The 25500-nt window shown below is 34.8% G+C and overlaps 2 protein-coding genes across 2 annotated transcripts; both read right to left on the reverse strand.

Moving 5' to 3' along the window:
• Positions 1–3912: 3912 nt before the first annotated feature.
• On the reverse strand, positions 3913–8584 carry LOC111749083 (olfactory receptor 4A5-like). Its single transcript, XM_064279140.1, has one exon. It carries the CDS (start codon positions 5058–5060, stop codon positions 4074–4076), a length of 987 nt encoding a protein of 328 aa, XP_064135210.1. The 5' UTR covers positions 5061–8584; the 3' UTR covers positions 3913–4073.
• A 4266-nt stretch (positions 8585–12850) lies between these two features.
• On the reverse strand, positions 12851–15336 carry LOC100675150 (olfactory receptor 4A47-like). Its single transcript, XM_010601644.3, is given in 2 exon segments — positions 12851–14155; positions 14157–15336. Coding segments are annotated over 2 exon segments (915 nt in total). The 5' UTR covers positions 15026–15336; the 3' UTR covers positions 12851–14109.
• Between the last annotated feature and the right edge of the window lie 10164 nt (positions 15337–25500).

The raw sequence follows: 25500 nt of genomic DNA on the forward strand, positions 1-25500 counted from the left end.
GAACATGTCTCCAGTTTGTATGTCTTTAAATAGAGAGAAACGGTAATTTAGGTGCTGTAAGAAATGAGCTCTTCCAAAGGAGGCTCATCCATACCTGATAAGGATTTAGCAGTTGAGGTCCTGAACTTCAAGCTGATGCCACGATAGGGTAAGATGTTGGTGAAGAGAATGAGTGTACCTTGCCTGTGTGAATATGTACAGGCAAGAAGGTGATGAGATGAAATATATAAAACCTTGAATTAATAAAACTGCTGACCAAGAATAACATAGCCTGAAAAACTCTCTCTCCAATACAATAGTAAAATTAGGATATTTCCAGACAAACAAAAATTAAGGAATTCTTTAAAAACAAACCAATCTTACAAGAAATATTAGAGACCTTCTGTTAGAGAACCAACAACATCAGACAACCAGAGTCTAGGACCTTGGTCAGCATCAGCCAGATGCCAACCTAGGTAAAGAACCCTCAATAATAAAATAAAGCTAAAGACCTAGGAAGGAAAACAGAAACAGCAATCAGTAACTGATGATAATGTCAAAATAACAAAAATGAGAATGAATGGTGTAGGTATGCAACTCAGATGGAGAGGAAGCCAAGGCAATATCAAGTAATAAATGCCTGATTCAGACTTAGGAAGGTAAGGTAAATTTCAAGGAAACCACAAAGAAAGTTAACAAACCTAACCATCAAAATAAAAAAAGAATACTCAGTAAACACAAAATCTATAATAATGAAAGAAAAGAAAATCCTGAAACAAAAGGAACTCAGCACAAGAAAGTAAGAGTAACAAAGAAAACATCAGCACCACAAACGAAAAGCACAATATGACAGCAAAAAGCTCATACCTATATATCAATAATCACACTGAATGAAAATGCCTTAAATACACACATAAAGAGACAGAGAGTGGTAGAGTGGATTAAAAAAAAAAAGCATTCATCAGTATGCTGTCTACAAGAGATATATCCTAGACACAAAGACATAAATATACTAAAACTTAAAAGAAAGAAAAAATATATCAAGCAAATAGAAATCAAAAAGAGTAGGAGTGGCAATATTACTCTCAGATAAAAAAGGCTTTAAGGCAAAATTGACCACAGAAGACAAGGGAAGACATTGTATAATGATTAAAATGACAATCAACCAAGAACACATAACCTTAATAAATATCTACACACTCAGTAACAGGGTTCCAAAATATATAAAAGAAACTCTAAAACTTGACCTCATAGACATATATAGAACACTCCACCAAAGAGCAGCAAAGTGTACATTCTTTTCCAATGCACATGAAACATTCTCCAGGAGAGATCACATTTTAGGTCACAAAACAACCCTCAATAAAATCCAAAACATCAAAGTAATACAAAGCATTCTCTCTAATCACAACACCATAGAAGTAGAAATCAACAACAAGAAGAGCAAGGAAAAAGAATCAAATACATGAAACTATTGGCTAATAGAAGAAATCAAAGAGGGAATCAAAAAATGCCTAGAATCAAATGAGAATGTAAACATATCATATTAAAGCTTTTGAGACACAGCAAAGGCAGTGTTTAGGGGTCAGTTTATAGCAATAAATGCACACATCAAAAGAGAAGAACACACCAAAATAAAAATGTTAGCTCTATGACTCAAACAAATAGGGAAACGCAAATGGAGGGCACAGGCAACAGAAGAAAGGAAGTAATAAAGATTAGAGCAGAGATAAATGAAATATCAAAAAATAGAATCGACAAGACCAAAAGTTGATTCTTTGAAAAGATCAAAAAATTTGACAAACAACTGCACAAGCTGACAAAAGAAAAAACAGGAGAGGAAGCAAATAATCCAAATGAGATGAGACGAGAACACTACAACAGACCTAACTAAAATTGAGGATCATAACAGAATACTATGAAAAATCGTGCTTTGACGAATTTGAGAAACTAGAGTAAACGGACAATTTTCTAGAAACACAGTATGTACCTAAACTAACAAAAACTGAGACAAAAAAATCTGAAAAATGCATAACAAGAGAAGAGATTGAATGGAGTAATAAGAAAAAAAAAAAAAAAAGAAAGAAAGAAATTCCCAATAAATAAAAACCCTGGCCTGTATGGCTTCATTGGAGCATTCTACCAAACATCAGAGAATAGCTCACATCAAGCGCTATTTAAACTGTATCAGAGCACAGAAATGAAGGAAATCTCCCAAATTCTTTCTGTAAAGCTAGTATAACCCTGATACAAAAGCCAGGAAACCCACAACTTTAAAAAATAAAAGTACAGGCCAATATTTCTCATGAATTCTCAACAAAATTCTAGCCAATAGAATTCAGCATCATATTAAAAAAGTAATAGACTACTTACCAAGTGGGATTCATGCAAGGATGGTTCAACATTAAAAAATCAATCAATGTAATCCGACATATAAATAGAACAAAAGAATCACATGATCATCACAATTGACATGGAGAAGGAGTATGATAAAACCCAACGGTTATTCCTGATAAAAACTCTCAGTAAAGTAGGAACAGTAGAGAAATTCCTCAACATAATGAAGGGCATCTATACAAAACCAAAAGCCAACATCATTATCAATGGGGAGAGGCAGAAAGGGTCCCCCCTGAGAACACGAAAAAGACAAGGAGGCCCTTTATCACCACTCCTATTTAACATTGTGCTGGAAGTCCTAGCTAGAGCAATAAGACAAGAAAAAGAAATAACAGTATCCAAATTGGAAAGGAAGAAGTAAAGCTATCCCTATTCACACATGTTATGATCCTACACTACCCTACCTACTCCTACTACCCAGTGAGACAACCCCAAATTTTACATAAGGAAACTACTGGAATAAGAAAATGTAAACAATATTCTTTCAGGATACATACATACATAACTAAACTATTTTTAAATATGATTTCAAAAATAGGTTTGGGATTACATCTGAGGGGAAGTGGGGAAATGACGTCAGAGAAGTGTAACCAAGTAGTTTCAATGATATTGATAATATTCTAGGTAGAAGGCTACAAATCTTTTGGATATACATGAAAAAATGCAAGCAAATTTAAAAATAATAAAAGCTCTAAAATCTTTCTTTTAGTTAGAACGGTAAACTTGTTAAATGTAGATAATGATCCAAATTATACTCATAAATTCTTTCTTCTTTCTGGTTTTTGGATATTCCTGGATGGGCTGTAGACTGAGAAAAACGTATATTTTTACATAATATTGAAAAAACACTTTTGTTTTTACCAAAACAAATCATTACTACGTCTCTACATAAAAAGTATTTAAGTTTAATACAACTTTTAGGGAACATACTGCTTATGCAAAATAGCACATTTCTTTCCATGTTTTCAATTTCATGGACATAAAATAAGAAGCTCTACCTAATCTTTTAAGAATCAGACAAAATGTACATAATAACTAATGAAGAAAATATAAAATATGTTTATAACTTAGATTAATGTTATTTTAAAATCCAAAGTGAAAGAGTATCTGTCCTCTAATCAAGAATTAGAATGAGTTTTCTTCATTGACCATAGCCCATCTATGAAAACTGATCACCATCACAAACCGAACACAATATCATGTCTCAATTAAATGTGCAGAATTGCAAATGCATAGGCATTGACCAGAGGAACAGAAGTAATCTTAAACACAAAATGCATAGTGCCACTATAAAAAGCTATTGTGCTAATAGAATAATGAAGGGTAAACTTTGAAAACCATACCCTTGGCCTCAGAAATTTCTCCTCAGTATTAGCCAAATTGTTTTCTCATTAATTTTGGATGATAGAAAATTTTCTAAAGTAACTTGTTTTTCTCTTTTTAAAAGAAAAAAAAAGTATTCTAAGTCCTGTTTCAGTATACACTTAGAAAAATAAAACTGCAATGTGAGCTTAGTTTTATTTTAATTTATAACAGGAAAAATACCTATGCCTTTTATCCAGCCTCTAGGATGTCTTTATTAGGTTAATTCTAACCTCAAAGAATAATTTATTCTACATTTTGGATGCCCTTGCATCAATAAAGAGAAGCATTCCTAGAGAATCCATTGAATTGACTAAATCTTTCGTTGTGATAATTTATTGCCTGTGTGTTGCTTTAGAGTTAGCTAAGGTATTTTCAGTGTGGACACATGTTCTTATTCTACCTGTGGTTAACTTTGTACCCCAGATTTTTTCCATAGTATTTTTCATCTCAGAATTTCTCAGGGTGTATATCAGAGGATTCAACATGGGAGTGATAACTGTATACAGCACAGTCATAGATTTGTCAATGGGAAAGTTGGAAACAGGTCTAACATACATGAAAATAGAGGGAACAAAGAAGAGGACAACCACTGTGATGTGGGAGCTGCAGGTAGACAGGGCTTTGCGCCTCCCTTCCTGACTGTGAGTCTTCAGGGATCCTAGGATGACCCCATAGGAGATTAGCAGGAGGATAAAAATTACCACACAGATGGCTCCACCATTGGCAACAACAGTGAGGCCTATAAAATAGGTGTCGGTGCAAGCAAGTTCCAATAATGGGTACATGTCACAGATGAAGTGATCAATAACATTGGGGCCACAGAATGGGAGGCTGTACACAAAGAGAAGTTGAACCACAGAGTGCAAAAAACCTCCAACCCAGGCCACCACCAGCAACAGAATGCAAACCTGTCGATTCATGATGGTCAAGTAATGCAGTGGCTTACAGATGGCCACATAGCGGTCATAGGCCATTGCCACCAGAAGAAAGACCTCAGCACCACCAAATAAGTGTTCTATAAAGAGCTGGCCCATGCAAGCTGGGAAAGAAATTGTCTTTTTACCACAGAGTAAGTCTAGAATCATTTTTGGGGAAATGGCAGTGGAATAAATAGCATCCATGAGTGACAGATAGGCAAGAAAGAAGTACATGGGGGAGTACAGGGAGGGGCTGACAATAATGGTCATGACAATGAGCAGGTTGCCCACCATTGTGACAATGTAGATGAGCAAAAACATGATAAATAACACTTTTTGGCCCTCAGGATCCTGAGTGAGTCCCAGGAGGACAAATTCTGTTACATTGTTACTGTGTCCCATTTACTCTTCTACAAGACCTGTTTCAGAGATGAGAACTCAGGAGAACAAGACCTGTAATGAAATCATGAGGACAATTATGAATATGTCCATTACGACATGGAGCACTTCTTCACTATTAATCTCCAAAGGTGGCTTATCCATAATAAACATTTAGAAATATCTACTGAGTTTCTTTTCCAAAGATCCCAATATGTCTTCCCTTAACAATTCTAGCCCTTCCCGGATGACTGCTTTGAGCCTACAAATAAGAGATTCTATCTCTAAATCTTAGTTGGTCTTGTATAGAGAAAATCAGTCAGAGGCCCAAGAGCCATTCATTCATTTAATAATCCTTCTTTAAAAAACAAGCGTGCTTGGCACCGAAGTCAACAATGACAGAGAAGGAAAGGATTTCTGCCCTCAAGAAACTTTTTCTCTGCTGTTGAAAATAAACACTAAACAAATAAATTGACATAGAATGAGTATTTAGAGTTGGTAATTTTTGTGGTGAGTACCTTCACAATATGAACTATATAGCACCAAAAATAACCCCTCTTCATGAATATCTCACTAAATATTATGATATTCCACTATTAGAAGTACTGTCCTTCCTGGCTCAAAGGTTGTTCCGTCTTTATGAATCTCTCATTAAATTTGAAGAGTCTGGAATTTGAAATGTATCAGATAACCACAAAATTATTTAGCACATTGTTCCCTGTAGCATTTATTGGACACAGAGTGTTTATCTCTTCTTAAGGATCCACCAATGCTTTCCATTTCCTCTTTGCTTTTCCCGGAACTCTTAACACACTTTTATACTCTATTGACATACAGCCAGTACTTAGAGTTGTTCTATGTGTGTTAAGTACCCTTATAATACGATCTACATTTTCAGCAAACATTTTTGAACTGAAGCTAAGTGACACATAACAATTACCAATTACTACATTAGCAGCTAGTATTTTTCAAATCAGTTGGGGGTGAGCTGGGTAGTGATGGGGGAGAAAATTGACACTATAAGGAGAGGTAGAAGACAATGGAAGAGGGTTTTATATATAATCCTTTTTCGGCACTGAGAGTGGTCAAAATTAGAACTTCAATGTCTAGATTCCAAAAAGGAGCATACTCAAAGGATATATTCAAACTCAGTGTAAGAAAGTATGAGTTTTAGTAATTTTCTAAATTTAGTCACAAGCCTGTCTCAATTTATTCATTGGAAAATAAAATAATTAAATTAGATGACTTCATAATCCTTCCCAGTCCAACTGTCTGTGATACTATCAGTGAAACCCCACCTTATGTTATTCTCCTGGATATTTCTATTTACATAATTAAACAACAGTCTCCAAGCTCATCACTGTTACTTTAAAAATGCTAGTTAGTATTGAGACTTGATCATTACAGTGACCAAATAATGGTGAAGGTCTCTCATTCAGTATGTACCTATTGATTTGACTTGATACAGTTAGGAGCATTGATGAGATCAAAGTTTTCCTTTGTTCTCTCTTACTGAAAAGCCTGCAAGCTAATGCATCATCTGCAGAGTCTTAGCTGGAAAAGCTAAGGCCCAGGACTTCCTTGGAGAGAGAGAGTAGCAGTGATGAATAATGTGTACTCCGGAACAACACTGTCTGTGTAGGAATTCCACCTTCACCACTTACCATCTAAGTCAACTTGGGCAACTTATTAAACCTCTTTGTGCTTCAGTTTCAAATTTGTAAAATGCAGATACTAAATAAACCCAAAACCAAACACAGTGCTGTAGAGCCGATTCCGACTCATAGAGACCCTACAGGACGGAGTAGAACTGCCCCATAGAAGTCCCAAGGAGCGCCTGGTGGATTCGAACTGCTGACACTTTGATTAGCAGCCATAGCACTTAACCACTATGTTGCCTGGGTTTCCAGGATACTGAATAGTACCTCTTAAATTTTGTGTGTGTTTTTGCATGTAAAGTCCATAGAACACTCCCTGGAACCTGATAAAGAATCAATAAACAATAGCTTTTATTATTGTTCTTGAATGTTTCACTATGGATATTCCATCAAAACAAATCATCTGGATCTTTGTCAATTTGGTGATAACTGTATCACTTAGAATCTTACATACCTATAACTCACAAACACCTATTTTTAGACACAGGATAAAACTGTACATTGTTGTACATGTGTAGTAATATCTACCTGTCATGGTATGTATACTGATAAAAGTTAAGCAGGAAAAAGGAAAAAATTGTGCCCATGCATCAGATGGACACCTAAAGAGTAGAAAATGAAAGAAAAGAATCAAATAAGGAAGCAAAGAAATTATATTTAAGAAATCAATATACACAAGCAATACGGATAGCAATGTGTTAAGTGGGGATAGCATTCTTAAGAAATCTTCAGAAAGATATCTTCTAGTGAAAGCGTACTGGAAGGCTAACCTCTGAGGCTTCCCAGACTTACTCCAGAGTTTTCTTGGAAAGCCATTGCAAATAAACACAGAGCCCATCCTAGAAAATAATGAATAAAAAAGAAAATGAAAAGAAAGGAAGGGGAAAAGGGAGAAGAGAGGAAAAGAAAAAGAAAAGAAGGGAGGAGAGAAGATGGGTGGAGAGGAGAGGAAGCCAGAAGGAAAAGGAAGAAAAGAGAAAGGAAAGGAAGGAAAATGAGAAAAAGAAAAGAAAATTCAAAAGGAAAAACAACAACAACTAAAAAAAACAAGGACATTGATTCCTCAGAGTCCCTATCTCTCATGGTTAAGGAAAAAACGCAAATAAGAGAGAATAGTACATACATAGATACAAACACAAACTTTAGTATTATTGATTGTTAGGGAAAATTGCTGAATTAATAAACCTCAAATGCAGACAAGCTAATTTCATTTATATTGATTTGGATGAGGAAAGGAAATATATGCAGAAGAATTTTGAACTTTCTTTTAGAAACCAGCTGTAATGAGCACTCTATGTGTCCAGGTGATTAAGGAGTTATATCATTTTTGAAGGTAGAGATTGATAAAGGCACAGCTGTTGAAGAATATAATGGTAAAGATAGTTTATACCTAGTTAGTTTTTTTAACTACTTATTTTCAGCAAGGTCTGATGCTCTTAATCTTATTAATAATCAATGCTGGATTTCAGTGAAATAAATATTCTATTGGCCAGTTAAAATATTTACAGGTTAAAAAAAAAGTGAGTATGCAAACTAGTCACCATAGTTTCAGTCCTCAAAGATTTGATATTATAAAAGATAAAATTATTACTAGGCTTTCAACCTAAACTACGAAGTTAACATCTTTCTAGAAAAAAAAATCATTTCACATATTTTTATAAGAACATGTTTTTTTACAAATAGAAATTAAAATACCATAGTAACAAAAATAACCTGTATAGTACATTACAATTACAGTTTTATAAGTCTAAGTGGCAGTAAACAAGATACTTCCTGATCACCCATTTCTTTTGTATAAATACTAACAAGGTTGTTGTCATAATTTTCAAATATTCACACATAAAATGACTTATCAAGCTTCCAGACATAACAGTTATTTGTTCTTTATACCCGGACACACTTGATCTAATAGATAGTTTTAAATTCTTTAGTTCAAATGTGGAAACTTGGTGGTGCAGTGGTTAAGAGCTTAGCTATTAAGCTAAAGATCAGCAGTTTGAACCCACTAGCAGCTCCCTAGAAACGCTATGGGGCAGATCTACTCTGTCCTACAGGGTTGCTATGAGTGGGAATCCAGTGGACTTGACGGCAACGAGTTTTTATTTTATTATTATTATTTAGTTCAAATACATTTAAGATAATTATAAATCTTTACTAACATATCACGTAACCTATGAACCAAGATTAAAAATCTGTTGACTTATTTGCAATGCATAACATGTTCCTTTGTTATTCGTCAAATGGACAGTAAATGTCTATCAGGCTAAAATAGTAAAGCCAAACAGACTATTATGTTCTGGTTAATTTCTGTGTTTCTCTTGCTTAATTTTACAAATTTGGAATTAATCTAATGAAATATATTTAAGACATTAGCTATATTTCAATATATCACGTAAATTTTTAATGAGTACCCTCTTTCAGGTGTTTTTAAAACTCACCTTGTGGGTCCTGTCCTTGGTACTGAAAATCAGGCCTTCTTTCATGGAGAAATACCTTTTATTTCTCTACAACCACAGAACACATGACGATGTGTGCCTGATCAGTGGATCTACAAATAGTTTCAAGTGGTTACTCTTTTCCTACTTCCACACAAGCTGTCCATCCTTTTTTTTTTCCAGATAAGCATAGAAGTGTATATGTTTCCAAAGTGGATGCCTAGAATATGAAGACATGTAAAAATAATATCAACTTTTACAGTACAAAGATAGTAAACAGATGAATGTTCTCACCTGTTTAGAAAATGTGTTCAAAAAACAATGAAGATGTTATGTTTGCATGACTATGTAAAAACTGGACAAATTAATGGAAATTAACCTAGCCAAGCCTGTTATTTAATGACACAAAAAAAGAAAAAAAACACTGAAATTAACTATTCGAATTTTTCTCTTTTTAATCAATTACAATGAAGCAACTAAAAAGCACTTTACTTTGATTAAGGATTTAGGGTAACACTCATGTCCCTAGTCACTAACCCTGTGCCTAACAAGACAAATACTGGGATTTAACTTCCCAGAAAAGCCAATGACAGAGTTTTTTCACAGATAGGAGCAGAGCTTCTCAGCAACGGAGTCATTCAAAAAACATATGAAGGATCATTTCTTTCCTCATTAGAAAAACACCCGTACATCTCTCCAGTCTCACTCCAGAAAATCATGACCTTCCAGAAATTCATACAAGCAATGAGAGATATGTATCAACAGAAAATATAAAAGAAAACCTCTACAGAACTAGATGCCAGTTAAGGAGAATCTCCAGCCTAGAGAGAAATTTGAGTTTTCAGAAATAGCTTGAGTCATTCTATCAGGAATAATTCTTCCATTTATATGTGCAGACATAGTGTGTGGCTTTTTACATCATCACTGTTTTAAATGAAAGTTCATTATAAATTAGTTTGTTAGAATATTTGGAAGAAATTCAAATGAAGTTACCTCTCCTGGACACTTTTCTTCCCTAGACAATCCCTAGAGGAAAAAGACTTGGATCTTGCCAAGAAAAAGTAGCAGACGACCAAGTAATGAGAAATGTCTGTAATGTGAAAAGAAAATTCTAAAATAAGATAAATTTTGAGTTTTATATTAGTAAGTCTTTAGACAAAGTAAATAATATTTATTCCAAAATTAAAGGAGAACAAGCCCCAGATTCTCTTGCCCAACCATATTCCTAGGGGAGGAAGGCCTTACTCTGACTGTTAGAGGGCCTATACCCAATAAACCCTACGGCTTAGAGGCAGAGAACATTGGGACTAGGTAAGTTTCTGAAATTTACCCTCCAATTCTTGAGAAGGTAGATAATCACAGTTCTGCAGTTCTGGACTGGAGTAGATGTTGTTGATCTAAGCCTGAATCTAGATCAGCTGGAACCGTAATGATCTATTTCTCAAACACCATCAGCAATTGCTTTCACGAATAGTCATAACATGAAGATTTAACTCCTGATCCAAGAGAATGTCTCTTAACCTAATCACTTTATTCTCAGTTGGACCAAGACTCAACTTGACTAGGAGTTTAAACTGGAACCCTAAATTTGTGACCTAAAATTTTATTTGCATGCATGGCTCCTTTACACAAAATTGATACACGTTATCAACTAACCCTGAAGCTTGCCATATAAACCCTGAAGTTTACAGTTATTATGGCCAATTATAAATATCTTTATATTTCAAAAAGGTTTTAGTTGAGTTTTCTATCATTTGCAAACAGAACCATCCTAACTGAAACACCCTGATCTTAAATGTATATATGAATTTAAGTTAGTTTATGTTTATGAGTGTGTTTTTCAAGCCAGTATTACTTGATTTTAATTTTTACAACATTATAATCTGTCTTATTATCAACAACAGTTCATTAATCTTTCAAAATTTAAATGCTATTTCCATGTTGTTCTGCTTCCAAATGAACTTTTAGAATTAGAGAAATGTTAGGCATAGCTATATGTGGAAAGAAGTGAAATATATATTTACATTTTTCCTCAAGGATTGACTTAGCTTACTGTCACAATTCTGTGAGATAAAATTTAGACATGGTCATAATCAAAGTAAGTTAATTCATTACATTCTTCAGGCAGGCCGTAGTATGTTAAATAAAAAAAAAAAAATGCTAACACCACAATTCAGATGTTTCAATTCTTCTTTTTCTTTGTATAGTTTTTGCATTAGAAGGCCATAATCCTAGTGCTCAGATAACTTTGGAAATGTCTATTTTATGAATATATGCAGATGGGGACACTGGCAGAAGCCTAATACTGCCACGCAGTGATGAACACTAGGAGTTGGAATTCAAAAATTCCCTGATACAGTGATAAGATGCACTCTATTTGAAAGATGACTAGTGGAAGATCATTGGGCTTTCATAGAGACACAAGAAAATAATATCATGAGTGCCCTTTATGTTGTGGGTGATGTCAGAGGGTCAGTCACTAAAAGATTGAGCAGCATAACAAAACTCCTTAATAAAAACAAAACAGTACATACAGATAGAGGACAAAGAACGTGGTTCAAAGGAAGTCTATCATATTCATAAGCATAATTTTCAGAATAAAATGGAACCTCTGGCAAGATTTCCATTTCTATCGTTGAGTGAAATGAATGCAATGTTCACTTCCTGAAAGAAAAACAAAATCCACTGTTTTCCAAAGAAAAAACTGTTTTCCAAAGAGAGCTCTTAAATAAAAGGGTGTGGCATAGTGGTCAAAAAGCTCAGCTGCCAATCAAACAGTCAGCATTTTGAATCCACCAGCTGCTCCTTGGAAACTCTATGAGGCAGTTCTACTCTGTCGTATAGAGTGGCTATGAGTCAGAAAAGACTCGATGGCAGTGGGTTTGGTTTCTTTATTTTGGGGGACCAGGTATAAGTAACTTTAGAAATATTTGGTTACTGAAACAGTATGAGTTAGTGGCAGAGAAATAAACCAAAAAAAAGAGAAAAGATTGATTCTTTTAGATGTATAAAATGACATATTAACAGAAAAAATTTTAATTGGTACTTAAAATAATCAATAAGCTATGCTGGCAGAATATTCTACTGATTTGGAAAAAATAGGTTTAGATATTGTGTCACTGCAAATAAAAATAAATTCTATATGGATTGAAAACAGTATTATTTGAAAAGTTATTTACAAAACAAAACAAAAAAAGGTTAAAATGCATAAAGTCAATGAAAGGAAATGGAATTCTCCAAGTACATGTAAATGAAGACACGAAAAGTAAAAGAATTTTTTCATGTAACATCTATATATAAAAACACTCATAATTGCAATGTGAAAAACATGGTAAGGTAAACATTTAGAGCAAATAGCAAAGAAAACTGGTGTATATATTTAATACATGAAGAGTTCATCAGTAAAAATTCTGATTCCAATAGATTGTGAATTCAAGAATACAAATAATTTAAAAAACTTCTGGGGTGAATTCTATATCCCAAACATTGTGCAAGAAAGAGAGAACTCAAACATAATTAACTTTTGTGCCTTTAGGTAATTTATAACTCAGTGGACATAAGTAGATAATAAGCAGGATTTTTATCTCACACTTGATATAACTACAAATTTGAAAATTGACTAAATGTCTAAAAGTAGAGAATTTGTTTATGTTAACTCAGGACAACCAAATATTTAGTATTATTTGCTGAATAGTGTTATGCTTAGGAAGGGTTGAGAAAGTATAAGAAATACCCCTTTAATAATACTGGAGATAAATATCAGGATACAAAGCCAAACATACATTATATTTTACCAGTGAAATGGACCTAATCCTCCATTGCACTAGGCCCTCACAAGGTAAGACTAAATAGGGGAGGCAGGGACCATGAATATCTTTGACCACAAATTTCCTACTATAAAAATGGCACATAATATTTTAAGCCTGATTCAAAGGAGAAATGTTGACGAAGACGTAATGAGTGACGCCTTTGTCAAATAAAACGATATATTCCAGTCTCCTTGTTACCTAATAATCTGCATTACCATAAGAAAAGACGTGAGAATGGAAACAGCATAAATACTCAGCATCTTTCTTGACAATGAAATCATGTAAATTAAGTAAATTAACCTGGTGTCAAGTTCTGGAGTGTATACTTGAAGCACACTGATTATGGATTTTGCTAATTTTACATGTGAAAGGCAGGGTCTAGGTCCTTTTAGAAGACCATGAAACACCATGAGCAAGAAGGAGATGGGATATTGAAAAATAACAATGCTATCATCAGATATTTTAAATGACCTTGGAAGATAAATTCATCCTCTTTATGAAAATATAACACCAAACAAAGCTGCTTCACTTGAGGAGGTAAGATGGTTTTCCAACTGGGAAAATAAGTAAGACTGAGTCATTTTTCTGCATATCCACCTTGAACATTCACATTCTTTTTGTATGTTTAGCCTCCTTATGATTAATTTAGAATTCTGAAGCATTCTTTCTCATAAACCTTAACATGCTAAGCAATACAAACAAAACTACATATGTAAGAGATCTTGCAGATACAAAAAAAAAATACACTTCTAATGTAATATGGACTAACTCTGCATGGGATGGAGTGAAACATATGTTTATGTCATATTTCAAAATGTATTTTTCTGAAATCAGCAATGGGCACTATTAATTGTGAAAAAGGATTAGATATATTTCAAGAGTCTGTATATAAATCTATAGACTCAACAGAACAATTCGACACCAAAAAAAGAATTCTTTTCCCAGGAAATGAAAATCTGAAAAATATATCTTGAAAAAATTAATCATTGGAAGTATCCTAATAAATGTTTTTCATCATCACAAGTCATGTAACATGAGGAAATATTTACCACAATTAAATAATTACACACAGCTGTCCTGGAACTGACTCTAAAGCAATGGATTTCAATGTTTTGTTTTCCTGGAATGGACTATTCTTTATTGAAAGTAGGCGATCTGTGTGCCTATGACCTCATTTTCTTTTTCTGGTCCAAAGCTTCTTCATGGCATTTTTCATCTGCATTCATCAGAGTATAGATTAAGGGGTTCAACACAGGAGTGAAAACAGTGTAAAACACAGTCAAGAATTTATCAATGGGTAAAGTGGAAGGAGGTCTGACATACATAAAAATACAAGGGACAAAGAAGAGGACTACCACAGTGATGTGGGAGCCACAGGTGGATAAGGCTTTGTGCCTCCCTTCCTGACTAAGGTTCCTCAGGGAGTGCATAATGACTCCATAGGAGATGAATAACAGCATAAAAATGACAACACATATTGCCCCATCATTGGCAATCACAGTGAGACCAATGACATAGGTGTCAGTGCAGGCAAGTTTTAATAAGGGGTACATGTCACAGCAGAAGTGGTCAATGACATTGGGACCACAGAAGGGAAGATTGTAAACAAAGAGAAGGTGAAGTACTGCATGCACAAAACCTCCAACCCAGGTCACCATCAGCAGCAGAACACGCACCCGTTGGTTCATGATCATCATATAATGTAGTGGTTTGCAGATAGCCACGTAGCGGTCGTAGGCCATGACCACCAGAAGTAAAATCTCAGTACCACCAAATAAGTGTTCTACAAAAAGCTGGATCAGGTAAGCTTGGAAAGTAATGGTTTTCTTCTCATAGAGTAAGTCTATGATCATATTTCGGGTGACCGTAGTAGAATAAACAGCATCCATAAATGATAAATAGCCAAGCAAGAAGTATATAGGAGCATCCAGTGTTGGACTGACCACCACAGTCACGACAATGAGGAGGTTGCCCACAACTGTCACAATGTAGATCAGCAAAAACACAAGAAATAATATTTTCTGACCCTGGGGATTCTGAGTGAGCCCCAAGAGGACAAACTCAGTCACATTGTTCCTTTGTTCCATATGTTCTTCTGTGTGTCCTTATTTCAGAGTTCGAGATAAACTTACCTGTAAATATAACAATGACTAGTGACTTTTTGAAACCTCCAGATAATTTGTTTATTCATTCAACAAATAGGCAATATGATTTATTATGTTTCAGCACTGTCCAATATTTTAAGAATATAAAGCTGATTAAAACATGGTCAATAACCTCAGTGATCTTATCGAATAATGAGAGACAAACAAATAACTAGAAATATATGGGAAAAAAGCAGATTATGAAATAAACGGAGTTACCACATTAGCTTGCCATCTGGGAGAAAATAAAATTTTATATATATATATACAGTTAATATTGTACATAAACATAAATTATAAATACATGAAAACTTTAATGTAAAAATAAAGGAAGATTTATTAAATATCCACTTTCACATTAATAAATGAGATTATTTTCTACATTCTAAGAATGGCAGAATCTTTTTAACTAATAACTTAAATCTGCAAAGGACATATTTCATAATTTTAGAAATAGGTACTGATACGGTACAGTTGAGCAATATAGAAATAGGCATAAAAAATAAGACTATGTACAATAATATTGTACAAGATAAAAACAATTATATGAGCATGAGGAAAACATGGAAAGATACATTTTTTCTTATAAACGGGTTGCTTTTTTGCTGGTGATGAATGTTCAGAAATGAAAAAGATGAGAGGAGAGATTCCAAAGAAAAAGAAAAAGACTGTGTATACACACACGCACACACACACACACACACATGCAAAAAAAAAAAAAAACTACCATAAATATCATCAATATTAACCAATCCTGTCTCTTAAAACAATCCTAGTAATTATATCCAGTTACTCTTGATATCTCTATTGACATTTACTTCAATATTTGACGTCAAAATTCTGCTGGACCTCCCCTTCACAATACGTGCTTTTTCCGTTTCTATGGCCAAACCCTCTGTGTGTGCACTAGATCCCATCCTCTTTGTCACTCTTCCTCTTGTAGTTGTCTCCTCCAATTCCTACATTAACAATTTTCCTCTCGTATTTATACAGTATAGTATTATCACTGTTTAAATAATTTATCCTTCCACTCCTCATTTTTTCAAGCAAGCAATCCAATTCTCTGTTTTTTATGAAAACACCTTCCCTTTGCTAAATCCAATGATCAATTTCAGCCCTTTCTTACCCAACCTATCACTCATCTGAATTGAAGTAATTATTTGCTTTCATAAGCATTATCTTAAAAAAAAGCATTATCTTAGGTCCTTGATAATCACTCATTCAAGGTTTACAGATTTACATCATTCTCTAATTATTAACAGATTAACAAACAGTGCTTACAGAGCACTTCCACTGATCCTATAAGAGACTTACAAGTCTCTGTCCGTTAAAATATTCTGCAAATGTTTACTCTTGAAATTCATTTCTAAGAATACTGATGTTAGAGAAGGTGAATGTACTCTAGATCTTTACATCATGAAAATACTCTAAAGAGTTTCGTAGAATTAAGTCAATCTCCACATATTTTCTTAATCACAAAAGATCTGTTAATGGGTGATTATCAGAATCAGGAGGACTTTGAAAAGACTATGACTTTCCAATTCACACTACCAAAGAACTCTTGCATAACATAAACCATTCTGAAGATTCATGTATAAAAGCACTTTCTGGGTTACCTGCATAATGAAACAGTCATTCAGTCCAAGTTCTGGATTGTGGTGCCTTCTCTGGACCTAGAAATGTATCTCTGTGGCCAGTTCTTTCCATGCTTTAGGAAGCCTATCTCATCTCAGTCTTTCAGAAAATTGTTACCTTTTAAATAGCTGAGATTTTTTAATACAAATATCAAAAATGTTATGAAAAAAAAAGAAGTCTGAGTCATGATTATAATAAAAGAGAGCCAAAAACTCCATAGCTGGCATAACTTGTCCTAAAACAAACAAATGTTAAATAAGCAGTATGAGGTTAAAAATAAAAAGCAAATTTTGTGGGAAATAGAACTGTGAATTGTTTAGAGAAATATTTTGCAGTTTGTGGTTTAGAAGTGAAATAGCTTGTTACCTGATTTTGATTCTCAGTCATTTATGCTGGCCTGACTTCATACAGCATAGTTGAACTACAGTTTGCATGAAGGATGAAAAATAATTTCATGTTCATATTTTGTTATGCTTTGAGTCCATCATTTCAATTCCTGTAAAACCTAGTCCTGTAACTACTCATATAAATAAGTACTCTTTGTGGTAAGGGTAACAGCCTTGGACACTTTATTTGCATTTGAACTACAACAAATACTATTGAGTCATTTAACTGATGCATCTCATATTGCAACTCTTCTGTAATTAAACTCATTGGGACCTTAGTCACAATTCTGAGAGTAGATCCTGCATCTCCAGAGATGCTACAAGAATAATCACCCACATAGAACAGGATTTATAGGACCAATTCCTTGGGGGAGAAAAATCACAAATGTGTAATCCAGAGTCAAATCACCAAAAGGGAAGAGTCCAGATTGGAAATAATTTGAATATGTAAAAACTCTCTTGTTTAAATCATGATCTTCAAAATAGGCAACACTGTTGGGGGGTAAGTTTAAGTTATACCTTTGCAGATGACATCTGAATTCACTCCAAGAACACTAGGAAATTGATTTCAGAACAAGTCATTTAAAACTTGATTCAAATGCATATAAAGCAGGGTTCTCCCCTACTATGGATTGAATTGTGTTGCCCACAAAGAAATGTTGGAGCCTGAATGCTATGCTTGTTAGTGTGACTCTATAAATATGGTCTATGAAGATGTTATCAGTAAGGTTAACATGAGGGTATACCCGATTAGGGTGGGTTCCACTGGTGTTCTTATAAAAGAGAAGATTCCCAGAGACAGAGAGAGAGATGAAGGATTACATACGATGCTCCAGTAGCAACCCATGAATTTCTGGAGCTACTAGAGGTCAGGAGATATGAGAACAGATCTCTGTCAAAGCCTGATGTCAGACCTCAGACTCCAGAAACTATGAGACAATGAATTTTTGTTGATCGAAACAACCCACTTTATAAAATCTTGTTTGTAAAATCACCCTAGCAGTAAGACTCTTGAGTTTGTCCCAGGAAGAATTTCAGACAGGCAAATTGGTAAAATCAATGATGAACATGAAAAAAAAAAAGTATAAAAATTTGAAGGAATGGCTTGAAAATCTATGAACTCTAAGCCATTAACATACGGCCTTTCTGAGGAAATATTACCAACTGTTTCTTTCTACACAAAGTTTCAAGGAGCTGTGTTCTTGTGGGAAGAGGAAATTCCATCACTTGGAAATATGCTTAAAGAGAAGGAAGTATAGTTGAAATTGTAGACTTCCAGTTCCCTTCACTGTATTTTCTCCACCTTTCACCTAAGTATTAGACCTTATATTTACAGGGAAATCAATAGTTCTAGATTTCAAGAATTACGTTTCTTAGCATCCTTTGAAAATTAAGGTGGGTGGCCTATAAGATACTAGTTATGTAATTTATTGAGACATGCAGGAAATGAGATGATTTAACTGAAAGCCAAACTCCCTTTTGCCTTTCGCCTTTTGCCTTTGGTGCTTTTCTAGATCTCAGATAAATTGTCCAGAGCTTCAGAAGCTGCCCTGTGACCATGATCATACCATAAGAATGGGAGTCAAGAGATCTGAGGTGTGAGTTTTTCTACTCTGGTCTTTTTTTCAAGATTGCTTAGGCTATTTGGGGCCCTTGGCAGTTTCATATTTTTTGAAGATTGACTTTTCCATTTCTGTAAAGAAGGCTGTTGGAATTATGAGGGAGATTTCCTTGAATTTAAAAATTTCTTTAGGTAGTATTGATATCTTGAAAATATTGAGTCTTCTAATCCATGAACATTAGATGTTCTTCCATTTATCTAGGTCATCTAGAGTCGCTATAAGTCAGAATTGACTCAACTGCAATGGGTTTGGTTTGTTTTTTTGGTTAATTTCTTTTAGTACTGTTTAAAAGCTTTCTGTGTACAAGTCTTTCACTTCTTTGGCTAAAATCATTCCCAGGAATTTTATTCCTTTAGATGCTGTCTTGCTAATCTAGTGCTGCTATAACAGAAATACCACAAGTGGATGGCTTTAACAAAAAAAGTTTATTATTTCACAGTCCAATAGGCTAGAAGTCCAAATTCGGGGCACCAGGTCCAGGGGAAGGTTTTCTGTTTGTCAGCTCTGGAGGAAGGTCCTTGTGATGCATCAGTCTTCCCGTGGTCTGGGAACATCTCAGTGCAGGAACCCTGGGTCCAAAGGATGCACTTTGCTCCTGGCACTGCTTTCTTTATGGTATGATGTCCACTTGTCTCTACTTGCTTCTCTCTTTTATATCTCAAAAGTGATTGGCTTAAGACACTATGTAATCTTATAGATCTCATCAATATAACTGCCGTTAATCCATCTTATTACATTATAAGGATAGGTTTTACAACATATAGGGAAATCACATAAAATGGTGGACAATCACACAATACTGTGAGTTATGGCCCAGCTAAGTTGACAGGTATTTTTGGGGGACACAGTTCAATCCATAACAGATGCTACTGTAAAGGGGATTTATTTTTCTTGATATCATTTTTCATTGCTGATATAAAAACACTCAACTTATTTTTGTGAGCACAAGAAATTTTGCCCTGAGATAATCTTTAAACCTTAAACCCAAAATATTCCCTGAAGTCTTCTTTTGAACCAAAAAAGAGATTATATTAATCAGTAAGTTACCTCTGCTTTGAGTATTCTTTTACAGAATTATCTATGTGATATTCAATTCACAACCAGCAACTCAAAACATTGGATGCGAAACTTAAGCCGCAGTAGTTTAATTGTCATGGAATAATTGGAAAAGGATAATTATGGAAAATGATAGCACAATTTAAAAAATGTAACCAATTTCATTGGCATGTAAGTGGAGAAATTGTTGAAATAGCGTATCTTGCCTCTGTATAATTTCACCAAAATAATAATAATAATTAAATAACAAGAGCTTAATAATTACTAAGCAGAAGAAATCAGTGTCCATAAGCATTTGGGATCAACTTCAGTCAACCTATCCTGTATTTCTTTCACAAGAAAGTAAATCAAAACTCTACTTTGTTAATGCCACAGTGTTTTTAATCTTTATTACCTGCAGTCCAAAACCATCTTAATTACAGTTTCAGAATGTATCCTGAAGGATTCTATGGCATATTCCAGTTCTCCTTAAGGATCCTCAGTCTTTACATTAATGGAATTTGTTACATACATTGTAACAATTCCTGCATGTTTCCCTGTTTAATAAATTCCAATGGTCAAACATTACATGAGTGTGTCTATTTACCACCCAAAACACCTAGCCTAATTTTTTTAAGCATTTCATGCAATTTTATTAGCCAATGTTCATAAAAGTGTGATTAAATTGACAATGTCCTATATTTCTTTTTGATGAACATTATAGAACTAAATATTTTTAGATTGGAGTATAATTATAGACATAAATTTCATTTTGGAATCCATTTTAAGGAATTAATAAGAAATATATTCACTGCACCATATACTGCAATAAAATATGTATATAATCATCTCTTAACATTGTTGTTGTTGTTGTTAGATGCCATCGAGTAGGTTCTAACTCTTAGCAACCCTATGTACAGCAGAACAAAACGCAGCCCGGCCCTGCACCATCCTTACAATAGTTGTTATGCTTGAGCCATTGTTTCAACCACTGTGTCAATCCACCTCGTTGAGGGTCTTCCGCTTTTCCTCTCGCCCTGTGCTTTACCAAGCATGATGTCCTTCTCCAGGGGCTGATCCCTCCTGAAAAAAGTCCAAAGTATGTAAGATGTAGTCTCGCCATCTTTGCTTCTAAGCAGCATTCTGGTAGTACTTTTTCTAAGACAGACTCATTCATTCTTCTGGCAGTCCATGGTATATTCAACATTCTTTGCCAACACCAAAATTCAAAGGTATCAATTCTTCTTCTCTTTCTTCCCTCACGCATCTGTCAGTTTGTCCTACTATGGCGGCTTGCGTATTGCTGTGATTCTGGAAGCTATGCCACTGGTATTCAGATATCAGCAGGGTCACCCTTGGAGGACAGGTTTCAGCCGAGCTTCCAGACTAAGACAGACTAGGAAGAGGGGCCTGGCGCTCTACTTCTGAAAAGAATTAGCCAGTGACAACCTTATGCATAGCAGCGGGACATTGTCTCCTAACATTAAATCTGATTATAAAACATAGAAACCCAAATTCCTAAGATTATACTAAAAGGAGGAGCTACACTCTGTAGAATAAAATGCTGGGTAATTATCATCTGACTCAAGTTTACATTAAGCCAAAAGACAGATATAAACTGGTGGTGTGGTAATAAAGAAGGAAAAGAAAATGTGGGACTATTCTACTTAAAGAGCTCATGGAACATTCACCAAAATAGACAATATCATAGGCCACAAAACAAGTTGCAATACATTTCAAAGGACTTATATTATACAGAAATATGTCTGATAATAATAACATTCAACCAGAAAAATTGACTGAAAAAGAACTAAGCACTCCTCAATTATTTACAAATTAAACAACACAGTTCTACATAAGCCGTGGATCAAAGAAGAAATCCCAATGGAAATTAGAAATACTTTGAACAGTAAGATAATAAAAATGAAACATAGTAAAATTTATTGGATGCTGCTAAGACAGTGTTTAGAAAGAAATGTATAACTTTAAATGCAAGTATTAGAAAACGAGAAACATTAAAAGAAATGAACTAGCTTCCATCTTAAGAAATTGGAAAGGAAAAAGCAAAACAAACCCAGAGAATATTGTAGAATGAAAGTAGTAAATATAAAACAGAAATCATTGACACAGAAATTAATCTAAAAACAGAGAAAGTATATAAAGCTAGGAATTCTTTGACAAGATTAATAAAATGGATAAATCTTTAGCAAAATGAATTCAAAAAAGTATACAAGAAAAAAACAATCAGAATTGGAATTGAAGAAGGTGTCATTCCTGGTAGATTTTATAGATTCTAAAAGGATATTATAAACAAATTCATGCCAAAAATTTTGTCAACTGAGATGAAGTGGACTGCCATGAATTGAATTGTGTCCCCCAAAATGTTGTGTCAATGTGGCTAGACCATGATTCCTATTATGTAATTGTCCACCATTTTGTCACCTGGTGTGATTTTCCTATGTGTTCTAAATCCTACCTCTATGATGTCAATGAGAAGGGACAAGCAGCACTTATAGTAATGAGGCAGGACTCAACCTTCAAGGTTAGATTGTGTTTTAAGGCAATCTCTTATGAGATATAAAAGAGGGAAGTGAACAGAGAGGCATGGGGACATCATACTACCAAGAAAGGAGCACTGAGAGCATAGCACATCCTTTGAACCACCTGGCCAAACCAGTGTGCAGCAATGCAGGCTCGCCCTGCCTGGTGCTCCCCTGCCCATGTGAACAAGGCCTTGAGAGCTCTCGTGCACAAAAATGAGCAAGGAGCAAAGCATGCCCGTCTTGCCCACCCTGACATATCAAAAGAAAACAAAAAAGCAGGATGAAACAAGGGAATGAATATTCAATCAATAAATAAAGAAAATAATACATTAATGTCTCAGACACAACAGACAATAACCAAATCATATAAAAAAGCAGGACAAGAGCAAATTTGAAACAACAAAAGACAAAATCTAAGAAATTGAAGACAAATCCATGGACACCACTTTGATGAAAAATCAGAGACAAGAATGAAGAAAAATGAGGAAGCCTAAGACTTATGAGAGACACAATCAAGAGCAAAAATCTGCACATGAGCAGAGTTCTAGAACAGGGGGAGGAAGGAAAAACACAGAGAAGATTGTTGATTTGCTGGGAGAAAATGTCCAAAATTGCATGAGAGAAGAAAAGCTGACTATCCAAGATGCACAAAGAATTCCTTATATGATAGAACCCAAAAGAAAATCACCAAGATATATCATAATCACACTTGCCAAAATCAAAGACATAGAATCCTGAGGGCACCTCAAGACAAGCAAAAAGTCGTTTACAAAGGGAAAACAATAAGACTAAGCTTTGATCACTCAGCAGAAACAATGCAGGCAAGCCTTTGGCCTAACTGACAAAAAAAAAAAAAAAAAGAGGAGAGGAAGCAAATAATCCAATAAGATGAGATGGAGGAAAACACAATAGATCTAACTAAAATAAAAAGAATCCTAACAAAATACTCTGGAAACTCTAGTGACATACTGGTTAAGCACCATCTCTGCTTGCCAAAAGGTTGGCAGTTCAAATCTACCAGGAACTCCTCAGAAAATCTATGCAGCAGTTCTACTCTGTCCTACAGGGTTGTGATGAAGTCCGAATTGACTCGAGGGCAATGGGTTTATGGGTAAAAAATACTAAGAAAAATTGTGCTCCAACAAATTTGAGAACCTAGGAAAAATGGACAAATTTCTAGAAACTTACTACCTATCTAAACTAACACAAACTGAGGTAGAAAATCTGAACAGACCCATAACAAGGGAAAAGATCCAAGAGATAATTAAAAAAAAAAAAAAAAAAAGCCCTGGCCTGGATGGCTTCACTGAAGAATACCAAACATTTAGAAAAGAACTCCCAACAGTACTACTCAAACTATTTCAGAACATAGAAATGAAATAATACTCCCAAATTCATTTCATGAAGTGAGCAAAAGGCTGATAACCAAGCCAGGAAAAGACACCAAAAAAAAAAAAAAAAAAAGAAGAAGAAGAAAATTACAGACCAATATCCGTCATCACAAATCAGCTGCAAAATACCTCTTTAAAGTGTTAAAAAAACAAGATGTCACTTTGAATACTAAGATGCGCCTGACCCAAGGCATGGTATTTTCAATTGCGTCATATGCATGTGAAAGCTGGACAATGAATAAGGAAGACCAAAGAAGAAATGACACCTTTGAATTGTGGTGTTGGCAAAGAGTATTGAATATACCATGGACTAACAAAAGAATGAAAAAATCTGTCTTGGAAGAAGTACAACCTGAATGCTCCTTAGAAGCAAGGATGGCAAAACTACATCTCATATACTTTGGATATGTTATCAGGAAGAATAAGTCTCTGGAGAAGGACATCATGCTTCAAAAAGCAGAGGGTCAGCAAAAAAGAGGAAGACCCTCAAAGACATGAATTGACACAGTGGCTGCAACAATGGGCTCAACCATAACAATTGTGAGGATAGAACAGGACAGGGCAGTATTTCGTTCTGTTGTAGAGTCCCTGTGAGTCTTAACGGAAATGCTGGTGGTGTAGTGGTTAAGTGCTATGGCTAACTAAATGGTCGGCAGTTTGAACTCATCAGGTGCTCCTTGGAAGCTCTGTTCTCCTACGTCCTATAGGGTCACAATGAGTCAGATTCGACTCCACAGCAATGAGTTTGGTTTTTTGGTTTATGGGTCAGAGCCGACTCAACAGCACCTAACAACGACAACTCTCATGAATACACATGCAAAAATTCTCAACAAAATTCTAGCTAATAGAATACGGTATCATATAAAAAAATAATAATAATACACCACTACCAAGCAGGATTCATACTAGGTATGCAAAGGTGGTTCAACATTAGAAAATCAAACAATATAATCCGCCACATAAATAAAACCAGAGGGAAGAATCACATAATCATCTCAGTCAAAGTAGAAAAGGCATTTGGTAAACTCCAACACACTTTCCTCATTTAAAAAAAAAAAAAAAACTCTTAGTAAAATAGGAATTGATGGGAAATTCCTAAATATAATAAAGGGCACCTATACAAAGCCAGTAAAATTGCTGAACAGACTAGGCAAAGGCATTCGACTGTGTGGACCATAACAAATTATAGATAACGTGGCAAAGAATGGGACTTCCAGAACACTTAAATGTGCTCATGTGGCATCTGTACATGGATCAAGAGGCAGTCCTTTGAACAGAACAAGAAGATACTGTATGATTTAAATTCAGGAAAAGCATGTGTCAGGTTTATATGCTTTCACCATACCTATTCAATCTGCATGCAGGGCAAATAATCCAAGAAACTGGACTATATGAAGAAGAATGAAGCATTAGGATTGGAGGAAGACTTATTAACAACCTGCATTATGCAGATGACACAAACTTGCTTGCTGAAAGTGAAGAAGACTTGAAGAACTTACTAATGAAGATCAAAGACCACAGACTTAATTACTGATTACACCTCAACTTAAAGAAAACAAAAATCCTCACAACTGGACCAATAAGCAGCATCATGATAAATGGAGAGAAGATTGAAGTTGTCAAGGAGTTCTTTTTACTTAGATGCACAGTCAACATCCATGGAAGCAACAAGTAAGAAATTAAAAAAAAAAAACCCATTGCATTGGGCAAATCTGGTGCAAAAGACCTCTCCAAAATGTTGAAAAGCAAAGGTGTCACCTTGATGACTTAGGTGTGTCTGACCCAAATCATGGTGTTTTCAATCAC

Source organism: Loxodonta africana, unplaced genomic scaffold (assembly GCF_030014295.1).
Source record: "Loxodonta africana isolate mLoxAfr1 unplaced genomic scaffold, mLoxAfr1.hap2 scaffold_85, whole genome shotgun sequence".
Classification (NCBI taxonomy): domain Eukaryota; kingdom Metazoa; phylum Chordata; class Mammalia; order Proboscidea; family Elephantidae; genus Loxodonta; species Loxodonta africana.

Coding starts and splice junctions, on each gene's coding strand:
- LOC111749083 (XM_064279140.1), bottom strand. CDS start 5,060: ATGGGACACAGTAACAATGTAACAGAATTTGTCCTCCTGGGACTCACT.